General features: G+C 54.4%; 1 protein-coding gene across 1 annotated transcript in view; it reads right to left on the reverse strand.

Moving 5' to 3' along the window:
• The window catches only part of SHISAL1 (shisa like 1), an 89341-nt gene that overhangs the window by 30581 nt on the left and 35808 nt on the right, over nt 1-22952 (reverse strand). Inside the window, exon 4 of the mRNA XM_034949061.3 lies at nt 12660-12977. Coding sequence (XP_034804952.1) covers nt 12660-12977 — 318 coding nt within the window. The remainder of the gene's footprint in view (nt 1-12659; nt 12978-22952) is intronic.

The raw sequence follows: 22952 nt of genomic DNA on the forward strand, positions 1-22952 counted from the left end.
ATGCAAATTAGGAAAAATACAACTCTTAAACCAGCTATGGTATTGCTTAGAGCAAATCTGAGTTTTCTACAAACATGACTTGATTTCAAGTCAATTAAAAATGTATTAAGTAAACAGAATGAAGGGTGTACACAGACAACACCAAGGAACTGAAACGTGGGGGATAAATGTTGCTTTATGAAAGTGGCTTCAAACCTCAACTGTCTTGGGGGTGCAGTAAAACAAATGGGCAACTCACAAGAGAGGAAATACAATTAACAAATGAAAGGACAGGTGTTTTATCTCAAGAACCATCAAAGAAATGCAAACAGGCTGGGCGCGGTGGCTCACGCCTGTAGTTCTAGCACTTTGGGAGGCTGAGGCAGGTGGATCGCTTGAGGTCAGGAGTTCGAGACCAGCCCGGCTGACATAGTGAACCTCCCGCCCCCCCCCCCCCCCCCCCGTCTCCACTAAAAACACAAAAATTAGCCGGACGTGGTGGTGGGTGTCTGTAATCCCAGCTACTCGGGAAGCCAAGGCAGGAGAATCACTTGAACCTGGGAGGCAGAGGGAGGCTGCAGTGAGCCAAGATCACGCCACTGCACTCCAGCCTGGGCGACAGAATGAGACTCCATCTCAAGAAATGCAAACTGTATAGAAATGGGGGCACCCCATGCTGGAGAGGGTGCCCCAAATCCAGTGCCCTCAAAAGCTGCCTCAGTGCACCAGCCCTTTGGGAATGAGGCTGGCGCTGGAATCGAGACCCATAAAACTGTCCACCCCCTGGACTCAGGAATCTCCCTGCCTGGCATCTATCTGGAGGAAATCATTCCAGAAAGGGAAAGGCCACAGATTCACAAAGGTGTCTGCTGTTTTCTGGAGTATGTCTCCTTCTCCTGCCCCCAGGAGAGCTGGGATTGGTGTTATTTGTCATCGTATTAATTTAAAAAAATTATAAGTTGTATAAACGCCCCGCTGCAGGGAACTGACTGCATGAATCCCACACATGGAATCTGGACAACTGGGTGGCCGCTGAAATGGTATTTAGAAAGGTCGGGTAAAATCGCAGGGTCATCGCTGATTCAATAGAAGAATAAAATCAGAAGGCACATCATCATTAGAGATACGCAAAAGCAGGTGTGCATTAGAAGGGAGAAAAATGCAAAGCAGTCGTATCTGTGTGTGAGCGGGATCCCGAGCGGCTTTTCTTTTCCTATTTTTTACTCCTCAAATAATAGTCGCAATAATAATCACAGTTAGCATTTCCTGAGGCATCTGCCATGGGCCGGGCTCTGTTCCAGTCCTAACAATCGTCCCACAACCTAAGGCCACTTGTGGCCATTGTACTGACGGGAACACTGAGGCTCAGGGGAGCTACTGGCTTACCTGCAGTTGCCCACTGGCCCGTAGACAGGATCTGAACTCAGCTCTGATTCGAAGACTATGCAGCTCACCCCTCTGCGGGTTTGCTAGAGTACAGCTAGGTTTTCAAAGTAAACTTGTATTAAAACTAAGCGTGGGTGTTGCGTTTTTACCTTCTGTTCCGCCGGGCCCTCCTCTGGTGGGGAGTGGTTTGCAGAGGAAGGTGGGGAGCTGCCAGGTGGAAGAGATGAGTACACCTGCCGCCTCCGGAAAGATTCCCAGGGCTGGGAAAGACCTTCACAAATGGTGCAGGGGAAAAGACAAACCCCGAAAGCAAACAAAACCAACCACGCACCCCAACCGAGCACACACCAAGCTGGCACCATCACCTCATTTAAACCCCTGCCTGGCAGCCCGCGAAGGGGCCGACGGCGGATCAGAAGCGAGGCTGAGTTTCGGGAGGCTCCTGGGCCCAGACCGGAGAGGACTTGTTTCACTGACATCTGTGGGCCAGATCTCAGGGGCTTTGAGGGACCCCTGAGGTCCTGCCTGGGGGATGGGTGAGGCCTACCTTGCACAGAGAACCCACAACCATAAGGCAGCTATGCAGCCGGCATAGGGTGGCATTATCTCAGGGTTAGCTCTTACAGGGAGCGAAGTAAAGGCGGAGACGTTGCTCTTCCCAGTACAAGGATGTGGGCTTTGGAGTCCACCAGACCTGGGTTCCAATTCTGACTCAGCTGCCGTGCAGTTCCCAGCAATCTCTCTCCGAGCCTTGGTGTCTCCTTCATAAAATGAGGCTCAGGATGGCCAAGCTGTAGTGCAGCTGGGGAGGCTCAATGGCACAATTTGTTGCAGCTGCTTAGCTCAGCAAGTCCTCAATAAATGGGAGCTACTGTTACAGTAATAATGCAGCTCATTGATTGGACACTGTCTAGGTGCCTTCTGTGCACAAGGCACGGGGCAGGAAGATTCATTCATGCAACATGGATGTATTGAGCACCTACTATGTGTCAGGCCCTGTTCTATGTGCTGGGGTCACAGCTGAGCACAAGAAACACCAATCCCAACTCTCCCGCGTTTTCCATCCAGCGGAGGAGACAGGCACAAAGCCACAAAGCAAACGTGATTTCAGGCGGCGGTGCACATGATGAGGCAGCTGAAGGAGGACAAAGGGACAGAGTGACGGGGGGAGGTGGCTGCTTCTATTTTGTAAACCTTGGCCAGGGAAGGCCCCTCTGATCGGGTGACTCTGAACAGGGGCTGTGGAAGGGAGGAGTGAGCCCTGCTGGGATCCAGGAGGAGAGAGGTCTGGGCGGAGGGAGCAGCAGCGGGGCTGGTGTGGCTGCAGCAAGCGGCAGTGTGGGGAGATGAGGACAGAGGGACAGTGGGGTGCGGCGGAGTCAGATCACATTGTTGGCCAAGGAAAGCATTTTGATTCCTAAGTGTGAAGGAGGCCATCGGCGGGTCTTGACTTAATGTTTTTAAAAGATCACGCTGGCCATCAGAGAAATGCAAATCAAAACCACTATGAGATATCATCTCACACCAGTTAGAATGGCAATCATTCAAAAGTCAGGAAACAACAGGTGCTGGAGAGGATGTGGAGAAATAGGAACACTTTTACACTGTTGGTGGGACTGTAAACTAGTTCAACCATTGTGGAAGTCAGTGTGGCGATTCCTCAGGGATCTAGAACTAGAAATACCATTTGACCCAGCCATCCCATTACTGGGTATATACCCAAATGACTATAAATCATGCTGCTATAAAGACACATGCACACGTATGTTTATTGCGGCATTATTCACAATAGCAAAGACTTGGAACCAACCCAAATGTCCAACAATGATAGACTGGATTAAGAAAATGTGGCACATATACACCATGGAATACTATGCAGCCATAAAAAATGATGAGTTCATATCCTTTGTAGGGACATGGATGAAATTGGAAACCATCATTCTCAGTAAACTATCGCAAGAACAAAAAACCAAACACCGCATATTCTCAATCATAGGTGGGAATTGAACAATGAGATCACATGGACACAGGAAGGGGAATACCATACTCTGGGGACTGTGGTGGGGAGGGGGGAGGGGGGAGGGATAGCATTGGGAGATATACCTAATGCTAGATGACGAGTTAGTGGGTGCAGCGCACCAGCATGGCACATGTATACATATGTAACTAACCTGCACAATGTGCACATGTACCCTAAAACTTAAAGTATAATAAAAAATAAAAAAATAAAAAATAAAAAAATAAAAAAAAGATCACGCTGCTGCTGTCGGGGACAAAGGCTGGTGTCAGGGAGACATGTGGAGGCGGCTGCCTCCATCCTGGCCAGAGAAGATGGACAAGGAGGGCTGATCTCAGTGGAGGGGTGGGTATGGGGTGGATTCTGGCTTCATTTTCAAGGTATTGCTGATGGAACACGTGAAGCAGGAAAGAAAGGGAGGAGCCAAGGAGATGGTGGGAGGCAGCGGGGACGTGGATGTGCCGGTCCCCCACGTCTATGGGACATCCAAGAGCTGCCCTTGAGGACTAGGCTCTGCAATGACCAGCAGATCTGGATTCAGGGGAGAGAGACCAGGGAGAAAGAACAGGAGGTGGACAGGATTGGAGCTGTGGATCCGGGTGGGGTCCCCAGGGGGTGGGTGGAAATGAGAGAGAAGTGAAAGGGAGGCGCACTTGTGTCTAAGATCAGGGAGATGATGAACGAGCTGCAAAGAGGAACAAGAAGGGCAGCGATGAAAGGCCAGGAGCCAGGACCCTGCGGTGCAGAGAACCCAGGGCTCCCCAGTTCCCCTCAGTCCCTCCCTCCTCCGAGGCTCTGCCTAAGCTGCTCTCTCTGCCGGGATGCCCTTTCCCCACGTTGGCGAACTCCTATTCATTCACTGAAACCCTTTCTTTGTGTTAGCTGCTCCTCCCCTGGCTGACCAGTGCTTAGTCTGGTGGACCGTGAATGCTGGGACAGCTGAGCACTGTCTTGGACAGAGCCGTGAACAGTGGGGAAGGCTCACGGACGCAATGCCAGGAGAGGGATCCAAGCATTTGCAGAGCAGCTGCTCCGTGCCAGGGCCTTTCCGCGTTTCCTCTCATTTAAGCAGACAGCACCTGAGAGGCCAGTTCTGTCACCCACTGTCCTGGTGAGGAGGGGTAAGCTGCCTGCTGGAGGCCCTCCAGGTACCTCAAAACAGGGGACCTGGGATTTGAACCCAGTTCTGTTTGCCTCCAAGAGCCTTTGCTCCTAACTCAACTACTCTGCCTCCAAACAAAACAAAACAAAACAAAACAAAACAGCCTCATGGCAGGTGGGGCTATTCAAACTGAGGCCAGCTTCCTGGACAGTGAGTGAGTGCTGGATCGCTGGGCCGCACCTCCTAGGCAGGGATGTGGAGGGGATCCCTACAGCAGGTTCCAGGCAGTGCTGGAGAGCTGGAAACCCTCTCTCCCTGGAGGCCGAAGGACCCTGGGCGTGAGACAGACGCGTGCTCACAGAGGCTAAAAGAGAACCATTTCAGGCTAGAAAATTAGGAACCCCCACGGCCTGAGGCGGAAGTGGGTCACTGAGTTATGGGCCACCGCCTGCTCCTTGGACAATTAGCACAGCCGTTGCAGGGTGGTTGTGAACACTTCTCCATCACACGAGAGGCTCGACGGGACATAATGTTGAATGAAACACCCAAGACACACCATTTCATGTGCAGGATGACAACACTGCCCTGATGACCGGCCAGGCTGGAGGGACACGGAGCCCTGCGGGTGATGGTGAGGTCACTTGGTTCCCACACTGGCAGTGTCCTTGTGATGGTTAATACTGAGTGTCAACTTGATTGAAGGATGCAAAGTATTGATCCTGGGTGTGTCTGTGAAGGTGTTGCCAAATGGGGTTCACATTTGAGTCAGTGGGCTGGGGAAGGCAGACCCACCTTCATCTGGGTGGGCACCATCTAATCAGCTGCCAGCATGGCCTGAATATAAAGCAGGCAGAAAAATGTGAAAAGGTGAGACTGGCCTAGCCTCCCAGCCTCCATCTTTCTCCTGTGCTGGATGCTTCCTGCCCTTGAACATCAGACTCCAACCAAGTGCCTAGCCTCCCAGCCTCCATCTTTCTCCTGTGTTGGATGCTTCCTGCCCTTGAACATCAGACTCCAACCAAGTTCTTCAGCTTTAGGACTCAGACTGGCTTCCTTGCTCCTCAGCCTGCAGACAGCCTATTGTGGGACTTTGTGATCGTGTGAGTTACTACTACTTAATAAACTCCCCTTTATATAGCTCCTATTAGTTCTGTCCCTCTAGGGAACCCTGACTAATACAGTCCTCCAGCAAGCAGGGGCACCTTTATGGTGGAAAATGAAGCAGAAAAACAGAGGAAACTGCGACTGTCCCTTGGGGGAGTGCTGAGGAGAAGGAGGTAGGTATTAAGGCAGGGAAAAAGAATAGCAACATCACCACAGCCCCCAGGGGCGGCCTGTGTGCTGGCTCAGGGCGAACGGGCCTCTCCACGCATCTTAATGCCCCCCTGAACCTTTGGGGGTACAGAGAGGGGTTAAGGAGTTGTGTTCCCCAGGAGAAGGGGTGAGGAGAAACTCTGCAGCTGTCACAGGGGTCCCGATGCACCTCAGGGGCCTCCGTGGGTCGTGGTGATGTGGATCCTAGCTGGGCCACAGTCAGCCACATCCAGGACATGGCGGGAGGAGCAGCATAGGCCTCGGCTTAAGGAGGGTTCCTAGAGGCTGGGACTGTAGCCTGCACTCTGGGGAGTCTGCACAGTTGGGCACCAGGGCGTGGGTAGGAGGAGGAGATTCCCTGCAGTCCCACTGTGTACCCTCGGGACCTCTCATCACCATCATTGTCCAGGGCAGGCTCTCATCACCATCACTGTCCAGGGCAGGCACTGAGACTAGGGAGGGCCAGCAACTTGTCCGAGGACACACAGCAGGTGGAGTCACTGGTTCTGAGCCTTTCTGTCACCACCTGCCTGCCGCCCATGGTACCCACCACCGTGGAGTGACACTGATGAATGGACAGCCTCCGGGGTTTTAGCCAAGCTGTCCAAACAAACAGAAAGCAGCCCAGAGAGCCAGCAAAGGAGGGAACGCGCGCCTTCTTGAGCCCCAGCTGGGAAAAGACAGGAACTGGAGGGGACAGCCCAGTTTCCTGGTCCAGCTGGAACCCCCAAGGAGCTGCAACTCCATCCCCACTCAGGACATCAACTGTCTTCTGAATTCCAATCACAGAAGCCTCCTTGGTATTTGATGTTACGCCAAGGAAAGAAGATATTTGGTCATCTCCCTTTTCAGTCTCCTCATTTTCTGGAATTTCTTGCTGTTGGCTGGCACCCTCCCTGCAGAAACCACACACCAAGGACTCTGGCCACAGAGCCAGGAAGAACACGATGCTTGGGTTTCAGCAGAAGGTTCTGGGGTTCGGTGAACTCTGGGACCTCACAGGGGAGGACGAATGAGTTTTGCAAAGAGCTTGAGGGGTTCTAGGCGCAGGGAGAGTAAGGTGAGAAACGGTGGTACTGGGGCTTTGCTGGTAGGCAGAGGCCAATGGACGGAGAGGAACTCTGGACATCCCCCCGCCCCTGCTGGGCTCCTGTTTCTCCAGGTGGCCTGAAGTCCCCAGGGCCCAGGGTGACGGAGCCAGCACTGTAGAGGTGCCCAGGCTCTAATGGCTGCTCTGCCCTGTCCCTGCATGCCCCACAGGCAGCATCAGCATCTCCCAGGAACTTGCTATAAATGCAGAATCCTAGGCCTACCCCATCATTAGGCATCAGAATTTGCAAACCCAACAAGACCCAGGGGATTTGGATACCCCTTAAGATCTGAGATGTACACATGATCGATCCCCCTGAGCCAAGTTGGGAATTTTTCCCTGAACTCTGACAGCCTGCGAGGGCTTGGGGGCTGGGAGGGCTTGGGCTAGGCAGCCTTCTCTCTTCCAGCCACTCCCCATCCCCCATCCCCACCCAGGCCCCTAGACCTCAGGGCAGGTTTTGAAGGATGAATAGGAGTTCCCCAGGGAGATGTGGGGCAGAGCACATTGGGAAGAGAACTGAGTCAAAAGCAAGGAGGTGTGAATCTGCAAGGGATTTGAGGGGTCAAGGCTGGATTGGAAGGCATGGACAGTGAGGTGGGGGGAGGCTCTGAGATAGGGGAGGCCCAGGTGGCAGTCGGCTCAGGATCTGACATAGGCTGGGAAGACCCTGGCTCAAAACCATGGATCTACTGTGTGGCCTTGGGCAAGTCACTGACCCTCCCTGGGCCCAAGTTCACTCATCCGCACAAGGTGATGAGGTGTCCTGCTGAGCCCAGTCCCCAGCGTGGGAGTTACAAGAGTCCATGGAAATACCAAGGGGGGCAGTGTCTAAAGTCAAGCACTAACCGTGGTTCCCAGCACTCTCTGCTGGGCCCTGCAGGTCTTACAGGGTGTTGAACAGCAGCCTGAGGCTTCAGGAGGGGGCCGCTCAGGTAGGGAGGCAGAGTCAGGCCACCAAGGGCTAGGGAGCGGGCTAGGAGGCAGCCGAGGCCCTCTCTCAGAGATGGGAATGTGGATGCATGGGGGAGGGAGGGAGATGGGGACAATGGGGAGTGGAGCTGGGTGTCCCAGGAGGATGTCAGCCCCTCATCAGGTCCTCACAACTGCACTGAGAGGCCAGGCTTGCCCAGTTTACAGATAGGGACACTGAGGCTCAGGCAGGGGAGGCTTGGGGCAGGCAGGTTGTGCGGCACTGGCGGGGCCAGGTGGGTGTGTCTGACTGGGAGCCACTGCCTGTGCCCCGGATTTGAGACAGCAACAATAATGACCATCACAACCATGACAGCGGCACCTCCCAGGACCCAGGCCACAGCCGCAGTGATGATGACAGCACAGCATGTGGCAGGAACGTGGCAACATCCTCGGGCCTGGCTTAACCCTGGGGGCACAGCAGCTTCCCTCGGTGCCCCCTCCACTGCTTGCTCCTTTAGCCTGAGGTGGGCCCTGGCTGTACAGAGGTGAGACCTGGGCTGTCAGGGTGAGGGGACCAGGGCCCGCCACCTGAGGGGAGAGAAGGCTCAGCCCAGACCCTGTCCCAGACCCCCAGTGCTGATGCTCCTGCTGCATCCCTTACACGGGATTTGCTGAGCAGCTACTATGTGCTGGGGCCCTGAGTCGGGCTGAGGTTCTGGTCGGGGGAGCTGCACACCACTGCACAACTGACAAGGGTGGGGAGTCCAGCAGGAGGACGGAGGTCCAGATAGTGAGGTCAGGTCGGGGATTGGTGGGAGGGCCTGGCCGGGCTGAATACTGGTGGGAGTGTGTGTGTGTGAGTGTGTATGTGTGTGTGTTTGTGTCTGTGTGTGTAGGGGGTAGTGCTGCCTCCTGCCGTGCTGTGAACTGAGTGTGCAACTGTGCAAGGAGGGCCAAGGTGCTTAGAGAGGCTCTCTACGCCTGGGAGGAAAACCCAGGACCTCCACAGTGCGAAGGAGACACTGTTAGGTGACGAAGGCACCTTGTCGCAGGTGCGGTGTCCCTGGGGTGCCTGCTGGGTCACACTGGGCTCTGGGCCCTCAGGGGTTGTCCTGACTACTTTCAGGAGGAAATGACGGGTGGAGTCTTGGGGTCACCAGAGAAGACACAGTCCAGAGAATCTGAGCAAGAAACTTCGCAGTCTGAGTTCAGTAGCTACTAAGCGGAGGGAAAGCCCCGCTTCTCCGTGAAATTAAATGAAGGCAGCTGAGCATTGTGACCATTGCACCACTCCTGACGCCCCTGCTGGCTCCTAACTCAGTTATAAATCCCACGGGCGGGGGACGGCACAACGTCCCACCTGCCTGGCCACGCGATTCGGCAGCACTTGGATTTTGCCCAGCCAGCTGGCAGGAAAATCACATTTCTTATGATTGATGGAGTGCGTGTCTGTGGGGACCAAGAGGCGGGGGCTGTGTGGGGCTGAGCCACTGCCGCCAGGGCCTTCAATACTGCTGTTCAGCGGTGGCCTGGGGGCTGCCTCGGGGCCCTCACCCACCAAACCCAAGGGGTTTCTGAGAGGGGAGGCTGTGCCGGCCTCCGCTGGGGAGCCGAAGGCCTTGAGGCTGGGCCCAGCAGTCGCCCAGCTTACTCCTCTGCCCCAGCTCTGGGATCTGCTCCCCGCCCACCGTGGGCCCTCCCGCTGCAGCAGCCAGGGTGGGAGCCAGGGGCAGGGAACTCCTGGGCACTGAGGCAGTCCTGGCCCCCAGCACAGCTGCCCCTTGCCTCCACCTCCCCTGGCATCACCTGACTGCCCTGTCCTGGCAGTGCCTTGGCCTCCTGTCTCTGTCCCCCCTGCGGTGGTCCTTGACCCACTGCTTGGGTCCCACTAAGCCTCCCCAGAAGTGGCTGAGCCTCATTAGGAGACTCCAGGAGCTCAGGGGATGAGGGTGTGTCTGCAGCTGTCTTCCTCCTGCTGCCCCTGCACGGGGAGCCCTGAGGAGCTGGAGAAGCTGGATTCATTCGCAGGAGAAAGAGCTGGGGTGGGCAGGGGAGAAAGACAGAGAAGCCACAGAGGCTGGGCTCATAGGAGACTTCTGGAGGTGAAAGCAGAAGTGAGGAGATATTTTGAAGAGCAGCGGCACTCAGCAGGAGGCTCCTGAGAGGGCTGTGAGGGGAACAGAAGCCTTTCCAGGGGCTGATGAGTGTTCAAGAACCTCCCTGGTCCACACTCCTTGCCTGGACATTCTCCAGTGTGCCTGAGGAGGGCCGCAGAGGGCATTTGTAATGGCTGTTTGGGTGCCAAGTGGTGTTTCATAGACTGGGACACCACATGGAGGCTGGGCCCCCCGGGGCCAGGGACCTAGTCGGGTTACAGTCAGAGCTATAATGCTGGAGATGTCCTGGGTCACACAGCTGGGAGGACCTTGGAGTGGCAGGAAAGGAGGCTCCTCCCTGATCTCCAGATCAAATCCCCTCTCACGCTGGTTCCTCAACTGGCAAAACGGAAGCCCAAAAAGGAAGCTCCTCACCCAGAGTCACGCTGCGTGTCAAAGAGCACAGCGGGAGTGGGACGGTGCCCGTGAATCCAGCCAGGGACTGGCTATTCCCTTATCCTGCACCACACCCTTGTGGGTTCTGACAACCTTTTTTCATGCTCACATGGTGATGGGAACACCTTCCTGAGCCTGCACTCAGGGCAGTCAGGAAAGATGAGGAGCCTCTGAGCTCCAAAAGGAAAAGTGTCCCACCTGGACCTGGAGCTCAGCCGCCCACTCAGGCTCCGTGCACAATCCCTGCAGGCTTGGCAAGCTCTCTGCATCATGATGGCATAGCACAGTGCCTGGCACACAGCAGGCGCACAATGTGTGCTTGTTGGGGAAAAGCAATATGGAACAGGGGTAGGGTGGGAACTGCTGCTGAGACAGGCAAAAACGTTCTGGGCAGGATGAGATCGGGGAGCTGTTAGCAGCAAGCACAGTGACGTAGGAAATGGAAGACCTTGAGGCCGGGGCAGGAAAACAGCCCCCAGGTGCTGAGTGCAGGGTGCTCACGACATCCTCCATCCCCTTGGCAAGTGTTCGGCGAGGTGTGAGCTATTTATTCCAAATGTATGTGCATGCAAAAGGTGCGGGAGTGGGGGAGGACCACCGTTTTAAACGGAAGATTCTCAGCTATCAAAAAGCTTGGCTCTTATAGACGTTTTCCAGTGCCTCCTGAGCTATAGTGCCTATAAGCATCACCCTCAGAGATGCCTGGTCAGTAGGCTCTGGGTCTTTAGTTTGACAAACCCTCTAGGTGTGTCTGTTGCAAGGGATCCACATTTCAGAACACCCCACTATTGGGTCCTGCCAACAGACATTTTATTGTCTGTAGATCTCTGGAGTCCCCACTGCTCAAGGGTGGAGGCTGGCTTCTTCTCTACCCATCACCTCCACATCCCCCAGAGCCTGGCACAAACCCCTGCCCAAGGACCCACTCTGCCAGCATTTGTCAAACCGAGCCACACAGGGCTGTGTCTTTGTCTCCTGTGTGATGGATGGTGTCATTATTCAATCGATAAGCACAAGCTGATTTATGCATATCTTATTAATTATTTAATAATAATTGAAAAGGTCACTACCTGCTAGCTATGTGAACGATCACTAACTCGCGTCATTGCTGCCTCCAAAGAGGAGGCAGCAAGGATTAACTGAGGACCTACTATGTGCCAGGTAGGTGCACAGTTAATCCTTGGGAGGGGGCAGTCTTACCCACTCCTCCTTCACGAGGATCGGAAGGTTAAGAGGGGTGAAATCTCATGCCCGAAGTCAAGGAGCAGGTAAATGGCAGAGCCGGGACTCAGACCCAGGTTTGGTTACCTGCAAAGCTCCTGCACATGAACCCAGGGGTCACTGTGCGGCAAACTCCTGCCCCCCTCCAGCAGGGGGGCTCTGGAATGGATCTTGCAGCCTGGGCTTCGTATCATGATGTCCCTGGATGACGTGCCCTGAGCCCTGTGTGCCCATGGCTGCAGCTCAGCCCCCACAGAGCATCTGAACCTCTCACTCTAGCCCTTGACCTGGGAATCAACCCTCAGTCTGGCTCCTGTCCTTGGTGCTAGCCAGCCTCCCAGGGAGTTCCTGCTCCAAACGCACAGACCCTGCCTCTCCCCTTCCAACTCTAGATGCTGCACTACCCAGGGCCGCCTGGGATTAGGTCAGGCCCATCCCCACCATACTGGAACTGGGCGGAAATGGGAATTGCAGTAGACAAGTTCAGATCTGAACATAACCCTGGGGCAGCCACCCCACAAGGCCAACCCTTGAGATGCCACCTCTCTGGCTTCCTTCCTCCCTCCCTCCCTCCCTCCCTCCCTTCCTTCCTTCCTTCACAGCCTGCCTGAGTCAGAACTACTACCCCTCATGCCATACAAGGCATGTACATATAAGGAACTAAGTAACATTTGTATTTTCTAACCTCATGCTGAAAAATCTGGCTGGACAGACTGATTTGCTTCCTTTGGCCAGATTTACAACTCAAAAAGCCATCCGGTTTTCCCTTTTGCCTTGGCAGCTAGGAAACCCAAAACTCCACTAAATGTTTAGTGGTTACCTCTCTCACACTGGGATCTAAGCGCAATGAGCTTGCAAGCTTTGCTTCTAAGCTCTGTTTCCACCTCTCATTTTGACTTTCCTGTCCAGGCATGTGTTGTAGGCTACCTATGACAGTTTGAAATTTTTCTTGGCAAACAACAAGATAAGCAAACAATCAGGTGACCAATGAGCCAAACACTATGGCGAGAATGATGGCGTATTCTCCAAGCTCTCCAAAGACAATGACCCAAATCATTCTGGGTCTCAATTGTAGCCACTCACCAGGCAGACGAACTCTGGAAGGTCATCAGCGGTGGGCTGTGAGCATCTCCCCGCAGTGTGTGCACGGCCTGTGGGGCTTGTGGCAGCGGGCCTGGGGGAGGCTGCGGCTGTGGGGTCCGCTGACCCGGCCGAGGGGCCCGAGCGGGGTTCCCCCACCGCCGGGGGTCCTGTTTCATCCATCGTCCTTGGATGCCCCACCGTGCCAGGTAGACCTTGCAGATGTCGTAGTTCATTGCCGAGTAATACAAAAGGTCCAGAACCAGCAGCATCAACACGAAAAATCCATAGATCCACACTCCCAACAAGGCGGTGTAATTGCTGCGAACAAACAGAGAGGGAGTGAGCAAGGAGAGGGGAGCAGCCCAGCTCAGGCCGGCTTCATCAGTGGGGCTGATTAGAGAATGTGTCCTGGGGCTATGTTGGGGTCCCCGGGAGGAGGGTACTGAGCCCCTCTGGAGGGCGGGGCCTTGGCTCCCTCTCCTCTGCCTGCCTGTTCGCCTCCTTCCCTGGAATCCACTGCCCGGGCCTGGTCCCCACCTGGGCATCCTCCAGGACCCTGAGTCCTTGGGCTGGGATCCCTGAGGGTCCCACAGAGTCAGACACTTTGGGGGGAATTCTGAGCTGGCATCTGGGGCTCCCAGGACATGGCAGCCTCTTCCTTTACCTGGTGCTGTTTTGGTCTGCCCTCTCCCTCCTTCCTGCAGGTGCCCCTGCTCACCACCCCCTGCCCCACCTTTGCCTACATTGTTCCTGGCACCCGGGATGCTCTCACTGCCTCACCCCTGCTGTGAGGACGGAGGTCCTCCCCACCCTGCTGGACCAAGAGCGGAGGCATCAGGTTCTGCCCTCTAGACCCTCTCTCAGCCTCCCCCAGGGGTCCCCTTCACTCAACACGACCAGGCTGTGCATGGCTGGGGCTGTCTGGGCCCCATGACCTCACTTCTGTTATTCATTTGCCCAACATTTCCCCACCGAGGGCTGCTCTGCCTTCCTCAGGCAGAGGTGGCCAAAGTTGCGGGAGGGTTTGGAAGCCCGCTGTGAAGCCTGGCTCTCCCGGTGTCAGCCGACTCCACTGCAGACGGGGTCTGCGCTCCAGCACCCGGCCTTTGCACAGGCCGTGCCTTCTTTCCCTGCCCCCTTCCTCCCCTGCCTACCTCCCACCGGCCCTTTGTCGAAGATCACTTCCTCCAGGAAGTCTTCCGGACACCCTGACCCCCCTACGCAGCTGGGTCAAGCCTGTCTTCTGGCCCACAGCCCTGAGTTTCCCTCAAACCCAGCCCCTGTCACCCAGAGCCACGTCTGTCTCCCACACCCTTCCCCAGGGCCAGGGTCCAAGTCTCCCCGACCTGTGCCCAGGGTGGACGGTGTCCAGGGCTTGCCACTGCAGCTGGAGCTGCTGAGCCCTAACAGTGCGTGCCAGGGGCTGTGGCTGCCTGAAGCCACCCATCTATTAATCACTCCGGCGCCGCCTCCGTCTGCTCCCTGCTGCAGGCATGTGTTTGGGTGGGTGTGCGCTTCTGGTGTCGAGGAGGCGTGAATGGAGCCAGTGTCTGGCCTGTACACGCCACCGCTGCACATCCCCAGGGAGAGACTCACCTCGCTCTCGCCCAGACGGAGGTCTCGCGGGCAGCAGATCCTTTAAGACTCTGTTTGAGGCTGGGGGAAGGGGCCAGCCCGGAACCCGGAGACCTGGTTCTAATTCTTCCTCTGCCTGGTTTGCTGTGTGGCCTGGGAAAACCCTTGCCTGTCTCTGGGCCTGGAGGAGATGAGCATGAGGCCTCTCCCAGTCTCGACTTCCAGGCTCCAGATCTTCCCAGGCTTAGGTCAGCCCTGGCGCCAGCAGTGGCCTCTGTAGGAAGATGGGGGCTGCTTCCCTTGGACTCCTCTGGCCCTGACCAGGGCTGAGCCCAGGGCCAGGGAAGCTCGCTTTCGCTCTCTGCCTAGAATGCCTTCCCTCCTCTCACTTGGCCAAGTTCTTGGCCTGAAGATGCTGCTCGGGTGCCTGGGAGCCCCTGGCTGGGAGGTCTCTGCATGTCCTGAGCACATCCCATGAGCAGCTGTAGGCCAGTGCATAGGCTTTGTAGCTGTAATCACACAGCTCCCGGTCACTGTGCGTCCTTGCTGCCTCCTTGCCCCCACCTCCCAGCCCCCACCACCATGAAGCCTGCATCAGACTGATGGGCTCGCTCATGCTAAGGTGTAAATGACTGACAGCCAGGCCCCAGCGGCCTTATGTTAAAAAGAGACTGTTAAAGAGAGGCTAGCTTTTCCTGGAGGCATCTGGATATGGAATTCCTTCCAGGAATTCCAGGAAAAAGAGGCCTGCAGCCCCATCCAGTATGCTGGGGCAGGTGTCCCCAGGGTAGATGTCCATGTAGACCGAGGAGTCAGGCCTGGCTCCAGTTCCCAGGCCCTCCTGCTTTCCCCAGCACCCTCCCTGCTGCAGCCCCCACGGAATTGCTCTAAGTGCCAGGTTTTTCTTCAGTGGTTCCCATGGCAGCAGCCACGGGGGCTGAGGGAGGAGACGGGGAAAGGGGAGGCAGGGCAGCTGTGTGCAGATGCTGTCCGCAGAAGGGGTCCAGGATGCCAGCTGGGGGTGTGGCTGGGCCACAGGCTGGGCCTCGAACCACTGGGCCAAGAAATAATAGTACCAGAAGTGGCAGTGGACGCTCGTTCCCCTACCTGCTTCCCACGTTAGCCCATTTAATGCTCACGCAACCACGGGAGGAAAGAGCTTTTTCATCATTGTCATCCCTGCTTTACGGATGGAAAACTGAGGCTCGGTGGAATTAAGAGACTTGCCTAAGAGCTCACAGCCATTAAGGGGCAGAAGCAGAATTTGAACTCAGCAGCTGAGCTCTAGAGTTGCGCTCCTCACCACTATAGCACACTGCCTTGGCTGCGGCCACCCGGGTTCTCAGGTAGAAAAGCTGCTCCAGGGGCCAGGCGCGGTGGCTCATGCCTGTAATCCCAGCACTTTGGGAGGCTGAGGCGGGTGGATCACGAGGTCAGGAGATCGAGACCATCCTGGCTAACATGGTGAAACCCCGTCTCTACTAAAAATTAAAAAAAAAAAAAAGTTGCTGGGTGTGGTGGCGGGCGCCTGTAATCCCAGCTACTCAGGAGGCTAAGGCAGGAGAATGGCGTGAATGCGGGAGGCGGAGCTTGCAGTAAGCTGAGATTGCGCCACTGCACCCCAGCCTGGGTGACAGAGCGAGACTCCGTCTCAAAAAAAGAAAAACAAAAAAGAAAAGAAATGCTGCTCCAGCCCAACATCTCTCTTGCCTGGAGGCCTTTGTCCATGCTGCACCTCTCTCCAGAACCCCTGCCTACCTCCTGCACACCCAGCTGGCCCTGGCACTGTGTCTTAGCCCAGATATCGCCTCCTCCAGGAAGCCTTCCTTGATGCCCTGTGTCAGTCCAACCCCTATACCCTGCATTCTCAAAGCCACTGGATTTCCCAGAACACACTGTTGTCTTTGTTGTTTTGTAGGACTGTCTGCCCCTGGAGATTGGGAGGGCCCTGAAGGCGGGGTTGGGGTTCAAATTGTCTTTATGAGCCCAGCACTCAGCCTTAGGCTGTAAATACTGACACCAACACATACTGACAGCTGAGAATGGGCTGGTGACAGTGGCTGCTTTGATACTAACTTCCCTGGAGTTTATAGGCTGCATGTCTTGTGCGCCAACAGCTAATAGAAACACTGGCAATTGTTATGCGCCAGTGCCCTGTGCTTCTGAATCCGTGCAATGGCACCATGAGGGAGGAGCTAGTGTTCCCATGTCACACATGAGGAAATGAGACCCAGAGAGGCAAAGTCACTTGCCAAAGGCCACACAGCTGGTGAGTGGCAGCGCTGGGAGCTGGACCCAGGTCCCTCTCTGACTTCAAGTGAGCTGATCTTGGGGGAATTCCATGGTTTAATCTAGGATAGATGTCCAAAGAGGGGTCCCCTGTACCTGCATGGTGTGCCTGCTTGTCCCGGCCCACCCTCTACCAGGAACTGAGGGCGAGTCCCTGTCCTCCCTCCTTGGGGCACCGTGCAGATCAGTGTGTCATTGTAAACGTGTGTGTGTGTGTGTGTGTGTGTGTGTGTGTGTGTGTGTGTGTGTGTGTGTACTGCCGGGCTCCTGGCCTCTGCAGCCAGCTTGCTGCAATTGACACATGACATGACCCCCGGCCCTCCCAGCTCATCCTCCCTGTCAGGGAAGGGAGGCGCCTGCCTGCGGGGGGTGTTGCCTTTGCTGATTCGCCCTTCCTTGTGAGGTGACCACCCTGGAGGTGGCAGGCGGGGACGCCCAGGCCATGGGCACTATGCTGAAACCACTCCCCTGGCCTGCCACGGCTGGCCCTCCCTATGGTCAGCCAGCTGGGAAGATTCAGGTCTTTAAAAAACTTTTGTAAATGTAATGAAAAATATGTGACCTGGAAATTAATTCCATCCAGATGCAGGGGCCTTTGTTGTGTGGGTGTGTGTTTTGTAAATGGCAGAAGATAAAAAACCAAAGGCTGTTTTATGGAGCAAGATGTGAAGGCAGCCAAAGCCGCAGATCGCAATTTTTTCAGTGTATTTTGGGATATTTACTGATTCAAATTCTTTTGGTGTTTCCCAAGCAGTAAACAAAACCTCTGATGGAGGAATCTCACTGAACGTCTTCCCGGGGCACAGGAGCAGATCCGTCAGCAGGAAGAGCAGCTGCAGCCAGTGTGGGGATGGAAGTCCCCATCACCACCCCACCAGGCAGTCACATTTGAGGGTGGAGGAGGAGAGTTCCTGAGGCCAGCAGGCCAGAACGAAACATCAGCTCAGCTGGAAGATGGCTGATGGCCCCTCTGCCAACCTCGTCTAAAAAATGGGAGTATGGCCTGCTGGGTGCAGTGGCTCACACCTGTAATCCCAGCACTCTGGGAGGCCGAAGTGGGTGGATGACCTGAGGTCAGGAGTTTGAGACCAGCCTGACTAATACGGAGAAACCCCATCTCTACTAAAAACACAAAATTAGCTGGGCGTGGTGGCAGGCACCTGTAATCCCAGCTACTTGAGAGGCTGAGGCAGGGGAATTGCTTTAACCCGGGAGGCGGAGGTTGTGGTGAGCTGTGATTGTGCCATTGTACTCCAGCCTGGGCAACAAGAGGGAAACTCAGCCCCCCAAAAAAAAAAAACAAAAACAAAAAACGGGAGTATGGAGCCCATTGGCAGGAGTGGCCTCGGGTCCATGAGACAAGGTGGATGACTCTGGCGACTAAGGTGTGGGCTCAAGAAGTCAAGGCTGTGTGAATCCAAATCCCAGCTTGGCAAAATTCTCTGTGATTTTGGGAAACTGAGCTTCAGTTTCCTTGTCTGTGAAATGGGGATACCTAGACCTCCTACTTCATGGTGTAAGTGTGAGGCTGTGAGATAACACGAGGGCCTGGAGAGAGACAGACCCCTGGAATGCTGGCTCGTGTGATTAAGGCACAGAGAGAGTGCTTAATAGGTCTAGACCCAGAGGCAAAGTGCCTTGCCCAAGGTCACACAGCAGGATTGAGGTTGTCTAGGGCAGTGGCAGTGTGTGGGCTTTGGGCCTGGATATACCTGGTGAAGCAGAGTCTATTACTATCAAAATACCACTGCGCCTGGCTGAGGGTGTTCCCAATAGGGTCAATCCCTCTGTCTCTCCTCACCCCACTGGTAACAGGCTTGGACAAGTGACGTGCTTCGGCCAATAAAACATGAGCAAAAATGCTGTGGCCACTTCTGAGCAGAAGCTTAGAGACACGACGTGTGTGGCTTCACCACTGCCTTCTCCTTCTACAGCAGGGCCATCCTACCCGGGATGGGGGCTGCTTCTACGGCCTCGTCACAGAATGCTTTACACATAGAACCAAAGAGCCCAAGAAGGACCCAGAGTATGAGCCAAAAGGAAGCCTTCGCTTCTCAAGCTCCCGGGACCTCTGAGGGTGCTCCTCCCCTTGGCATAACTAAGCCCAGGATGACCGATACGGCTGACCCAAACCCTGCTGTGTCCCCTGTGTGCTGTGTGGCTGCAGGCAGGGCTTCACCCTCTCTGAGCCTCAGCCCTAGTGAACGGGGCTAGTGGAAGGTACTTCATAGATAACAGATGGGGGGTGTCAGCATGAGTCAGGCCCCTTGTGTTGCAGGAAGTCCTCATAAGTGTTCATTCACTTCCTTCCCCTGGGGAAGGGCAAAGCTTTGGGGGTCAGAGGTTTCACGCATGGCCAAGGGAGGGACCACAGTCCATGCCTGCACATGCTAGGCCTTTGGGTGCACTGTTCTGTCCTCCTAGAGTCCCTCCCCACCTCCCACCCCCTGCAGCCCATCTGCCTGGTGAAGGAACGCCCATGCATTGTGGGAGATGCCACTCCCAGCCACCTCCTCCAGAGAGACTTTCCCTGTCCCCAGAGAGAACTGACCACATCCCCTGCACGCCCTGGCCCGCCGCGACCCCCACACGGAGGCTTCCACAGATTGCCCAGGGACCTGAGTCTGAGTCGCCATTGCTGGTGTCTGGCAGTGCCCTGGCACGGGAAGGAGGGCAGTACACTTCTCACCACGTCAGGGCCCCTGCCCCACCCCTCTCTCCGCAGTCTCTCTATGGCCCACGTGGCTGGAAGCGGGCATCTCGCCGTGGTGGTGGGCTTGGCGAGGCTGCTTCCTCTCACTCTGCCTTCCTGCCAGGCAGCCAGAACCAAAACAAACCATTCTGTTCCTCCAGAAAAATACAAATAAATAAGTCATCAGAAGCGCTCTCCTTTTCCCTGTCACCAGCCCCGCCTCCTGGCTGTTTCACCAGCAGGGAGGGCTGTGGCGGGGCGGGGGTCGGGGGAAGGGCGATGGGGGAGGACCAGGAGCTCTTGCATCTGCATAAAGCCCCTTCCGGGAGTCACATTGGCCTAGTCCATCTAGACGGGCTGCTGGTGAGTGCTAACCTGTCTAGGATACTGGAACATCCAGCCTCTTAGCTGGGGTCTGGGGCGGTCCCCAGTGGCACACAAGTCCTGGCCTTCTAGATGCACCAAGGGGTGGCAGAACCAGGGTTCCAGAGCCCCTCAGATCTTGACACCAGTTGTTATCACCCATGTGGTCTGGGACAGGTGACTTCCCCAGCCTGGGGCCCAGCCCCTCCTTCCTCCCATGGTGAGGATTAATGGGCACCATAGGTGTCTTGCCCAGAGGAGCCTGTGATATCGTGTGGCCAGGGCCCCAAATACAGACAGGCACAGAGGTGGACTCTACCTGGGTCCCCGTGCACACAGAGGCCCTCTCCAACCCATCCAATGACCCAGGACTTCAGCCCTGCATCCTGCTCCCCAAGGCTCATCCTCAAGTCATCGTCTGCCGCTGGTCCAGCCCCCCCTGGACACCAGGCCCTACGTCGGCTCCCTGGGCTTGGGTCCTCTCCCCAAGGTCCTTGAAACTGGGCAGCTGGGAAGAGGCTTCCATGGCCCCTGACCCGAATTCTTGATCTCCCCTCAGTGGGGTCCAGGTCTGGCCTAGGCCACCCTCATGGCTCCTGCTCCTGCAGACACTCTAGGTCCTCTGGGGTCTTATCCCATGCATGGCCTATGCAGCATCAAGCCATTTAAAGCCCTCCACGGACACTTGATGGCCTCAGAAGAAAGTCTATCCACCCTATCCCCTGGGCTAGACAGGACCCCCGGACCCCCTGCCTCCACCAGCTGTTTATTCCCCGGTTCCCCTTGCTCTTCCACTGGGCTGCAGAGAATTCTGCCCAAAAGTGCTCTTTCCTCTGGGCTGTGGGGCTCCCACCTTCTTAAACGCTGTCAGATCTCGAGAATCAAGCACCACGCCTCCCTCCGCAGGAGCACCTATGACAGGAGAAGCCTGGGGGAGGAGAAGGAGCTGCGTCCTCCTCTGTGTGGGCTCCATACTCACAGCTATGGAGAGGGAAGGTGGCGAGAAGATCGCTGGAGAATGACAAGGGATGGGATCTCCCCAGGGCAGCAGCTTAACTGGAGATGATTCTGTGCCCCCGCATTTGGCACTGTTAGGAGCCATTGCTGGTTGTCACCGGGGTGGTGGGGAGGAGGTGCACCGGGTCAGTGGAGGCCATCGGGATGCGACTAAACATCCCACAATGCACAGAGTGGGCCCCACCATGGAGGGTGACCTGGCCCCAAATGTCAGTGGTGCTGGGGTGGGATCCCCGCTCAGGGGGCCTCTCCTCAGTAGGATGTGCCTCTGTTGGTAGAAGCTCCAGAATGACTAAAGTGATTCCAGCCCATCTGGGTTGGCTGCTGGCTCCACCACTAACCGTTGCCTTCATCAGGCAAGTGACTCAACTGCTCTGTGCCTCCCCTTCCTCATCTGTAAAATGGGCTGAGGATGGGCTGCCAGGTAGCTGCAGTGGCATGATGAGGTTGAGGGCAGAGACTCAGCTGTATTATGTGCTCCATAAACACTTTCTAGGGCTAACGATTAAAAATGTAAGTTAAAATTCTGATCCTCGATACTCCCATTCTCCTCAGGGGAAGGCCTTTACTTTGCAGCCCAACTCTTCATCAGCAGCCGCCAGGACCCCCTGTGCTGCTGGAGTGGAGTGTTCCGTGTGAAATCCTGTGCAAATATGCAGATTATAGAAACTTGTGGGCTTCAAAATGAGGATCCCAGACACCAGTCACCAGACCTTGGAGAAGTCTGGTTGTTTTGCCAAGCCTTGTCTGGCGTTCAGCCAGAACTTGCAGCATGACAGGGTCCTCACCCAAGTCCTGGCACTACCCTCGTCTCTCAGGGAATTCGTTCCTTGTCTTATACAAGGCTTGGGTCAAATCCCAGATCTGATTGCAGCCCTGATATGATGGACAGGGCTTGCTGAGTGACTTCACACACAGAATTATTCTAAGGGCTGAGCAGATGGCGAGAGATTCAAGGGAAGTACCCGTGCATTTGAGGAAGGAAGGATGGGGAGCTGGCCTAGGTGGGAGGTGGGGAGACTTGGAACAGGCGGCTTCCCCCTGAGTGAATGCAGCATGGTGGCAAAGCCCTTCAGCCCCAACATCAGACAGAGATCGAGGCTCACACTTGCAACCCACCACCTCCCTTCAACAAACGCCCTTTTCAAAAAGATTTTTCCTTATCATGAAAAAATACATCTGCCCCAAAACTCAGCCTCATGCTTATTGGGAAAATAATTTGAAGGATCACATTAAAATTAGAAGGAGATAAGAAGCCTGACAATTCTAAAGATTGTTTTAGAGGGACTAGCCAACACAATCAGACAAGAAAAAGAAGTGAGGCACGAAAAACAGCAAGGTAGGGTGATAAAATTATCATTGTTTACAAGTGGAATAATTGGAAACCTAAGAGAATCAACTGAAAAAAGAATAAGAAATTTCAGTAAGGTGGCTGAATGCAAAATTCCTATCTCAAAATCATTGCTTTTATCAAAATTCCTATCTCAAAATCATTGCTTTTAACAATACTCAGAGGATATAGTGGAAGGAAAGACCCAACAGCAACATAAAAAGAAATAACTCGAAATAAATGCAAAATATATGTCTAATATCTATATGAAGAAAACTCTAAAATGCTATGAAAGAAAATCTGAACAAATGGAATGACATTTGTATGGAAATGTTTGACATCATAAAAAGTCAATCCTTGGGTTAACCTATGAATTCAATACAATCTCAGTAAAAAATACTAACTGGATTTTTTTGAGGGGAGGTAGGGGTACTACATAGCTAATTCTAAAGTTTGTATGACAAAAGAGCCAGGAGAAGCCCACTAAGATATTAAAACATATTAAAAGTCACAGTGATTAACGCAGTGAGGCACTAGTGTATAGCCAGAGCAAGTGAAGCCAACTGCGTATCACACTCTACCTCAATACTCAGATTTAGTACATTAAGATATTTGGTAAGTTTGCATTTCATCTCGGGGGAAAAGAGATGGCCAATTTAATAAATGGTGTTGGAATAACCAGCTACCCATTTTGAAAAAAGAATAATAAAGTTTAATGCCAACTTTAAAACTTTCATCAAAGTAAATTCCAGAGAGCTCAACTACTTAAAGACAAAATATTAAAACGTAAAATAATTAGGAGAAAACATGGTATTTTTAATGACCTCAGAGCAGGAAATGCCTTTCTTAGTATGATGCAAAAGCCAGAAACCATAAAAGAAAAAAAAAATGATAAAATGTGATTACATAACAAAAATTAAGCATGAGGAAAAAGCAGTATAAAGTCAAAGTCACAGAGGAAACATTTGTATGGAAACATTCAACAAGGAGAAGATGGGAAGATGTTTGCAACTCATCATATTTCCTT

The sequence above is a fragment of the Pan paniscus genome, chromosome 23, assembly GCF_029289425.2.
Source record: "Pan paniscus chromosome 23, NHGRI_mPanPan1-v2.0_pri, whole genome shotgun sequence".
In the NCBI taxonomy this organism is placed as follows: Eukaryota; Metazoa; Chordata; class Mammalia; order Primates; family Hominidae; genus Pan; species Pan paniscus.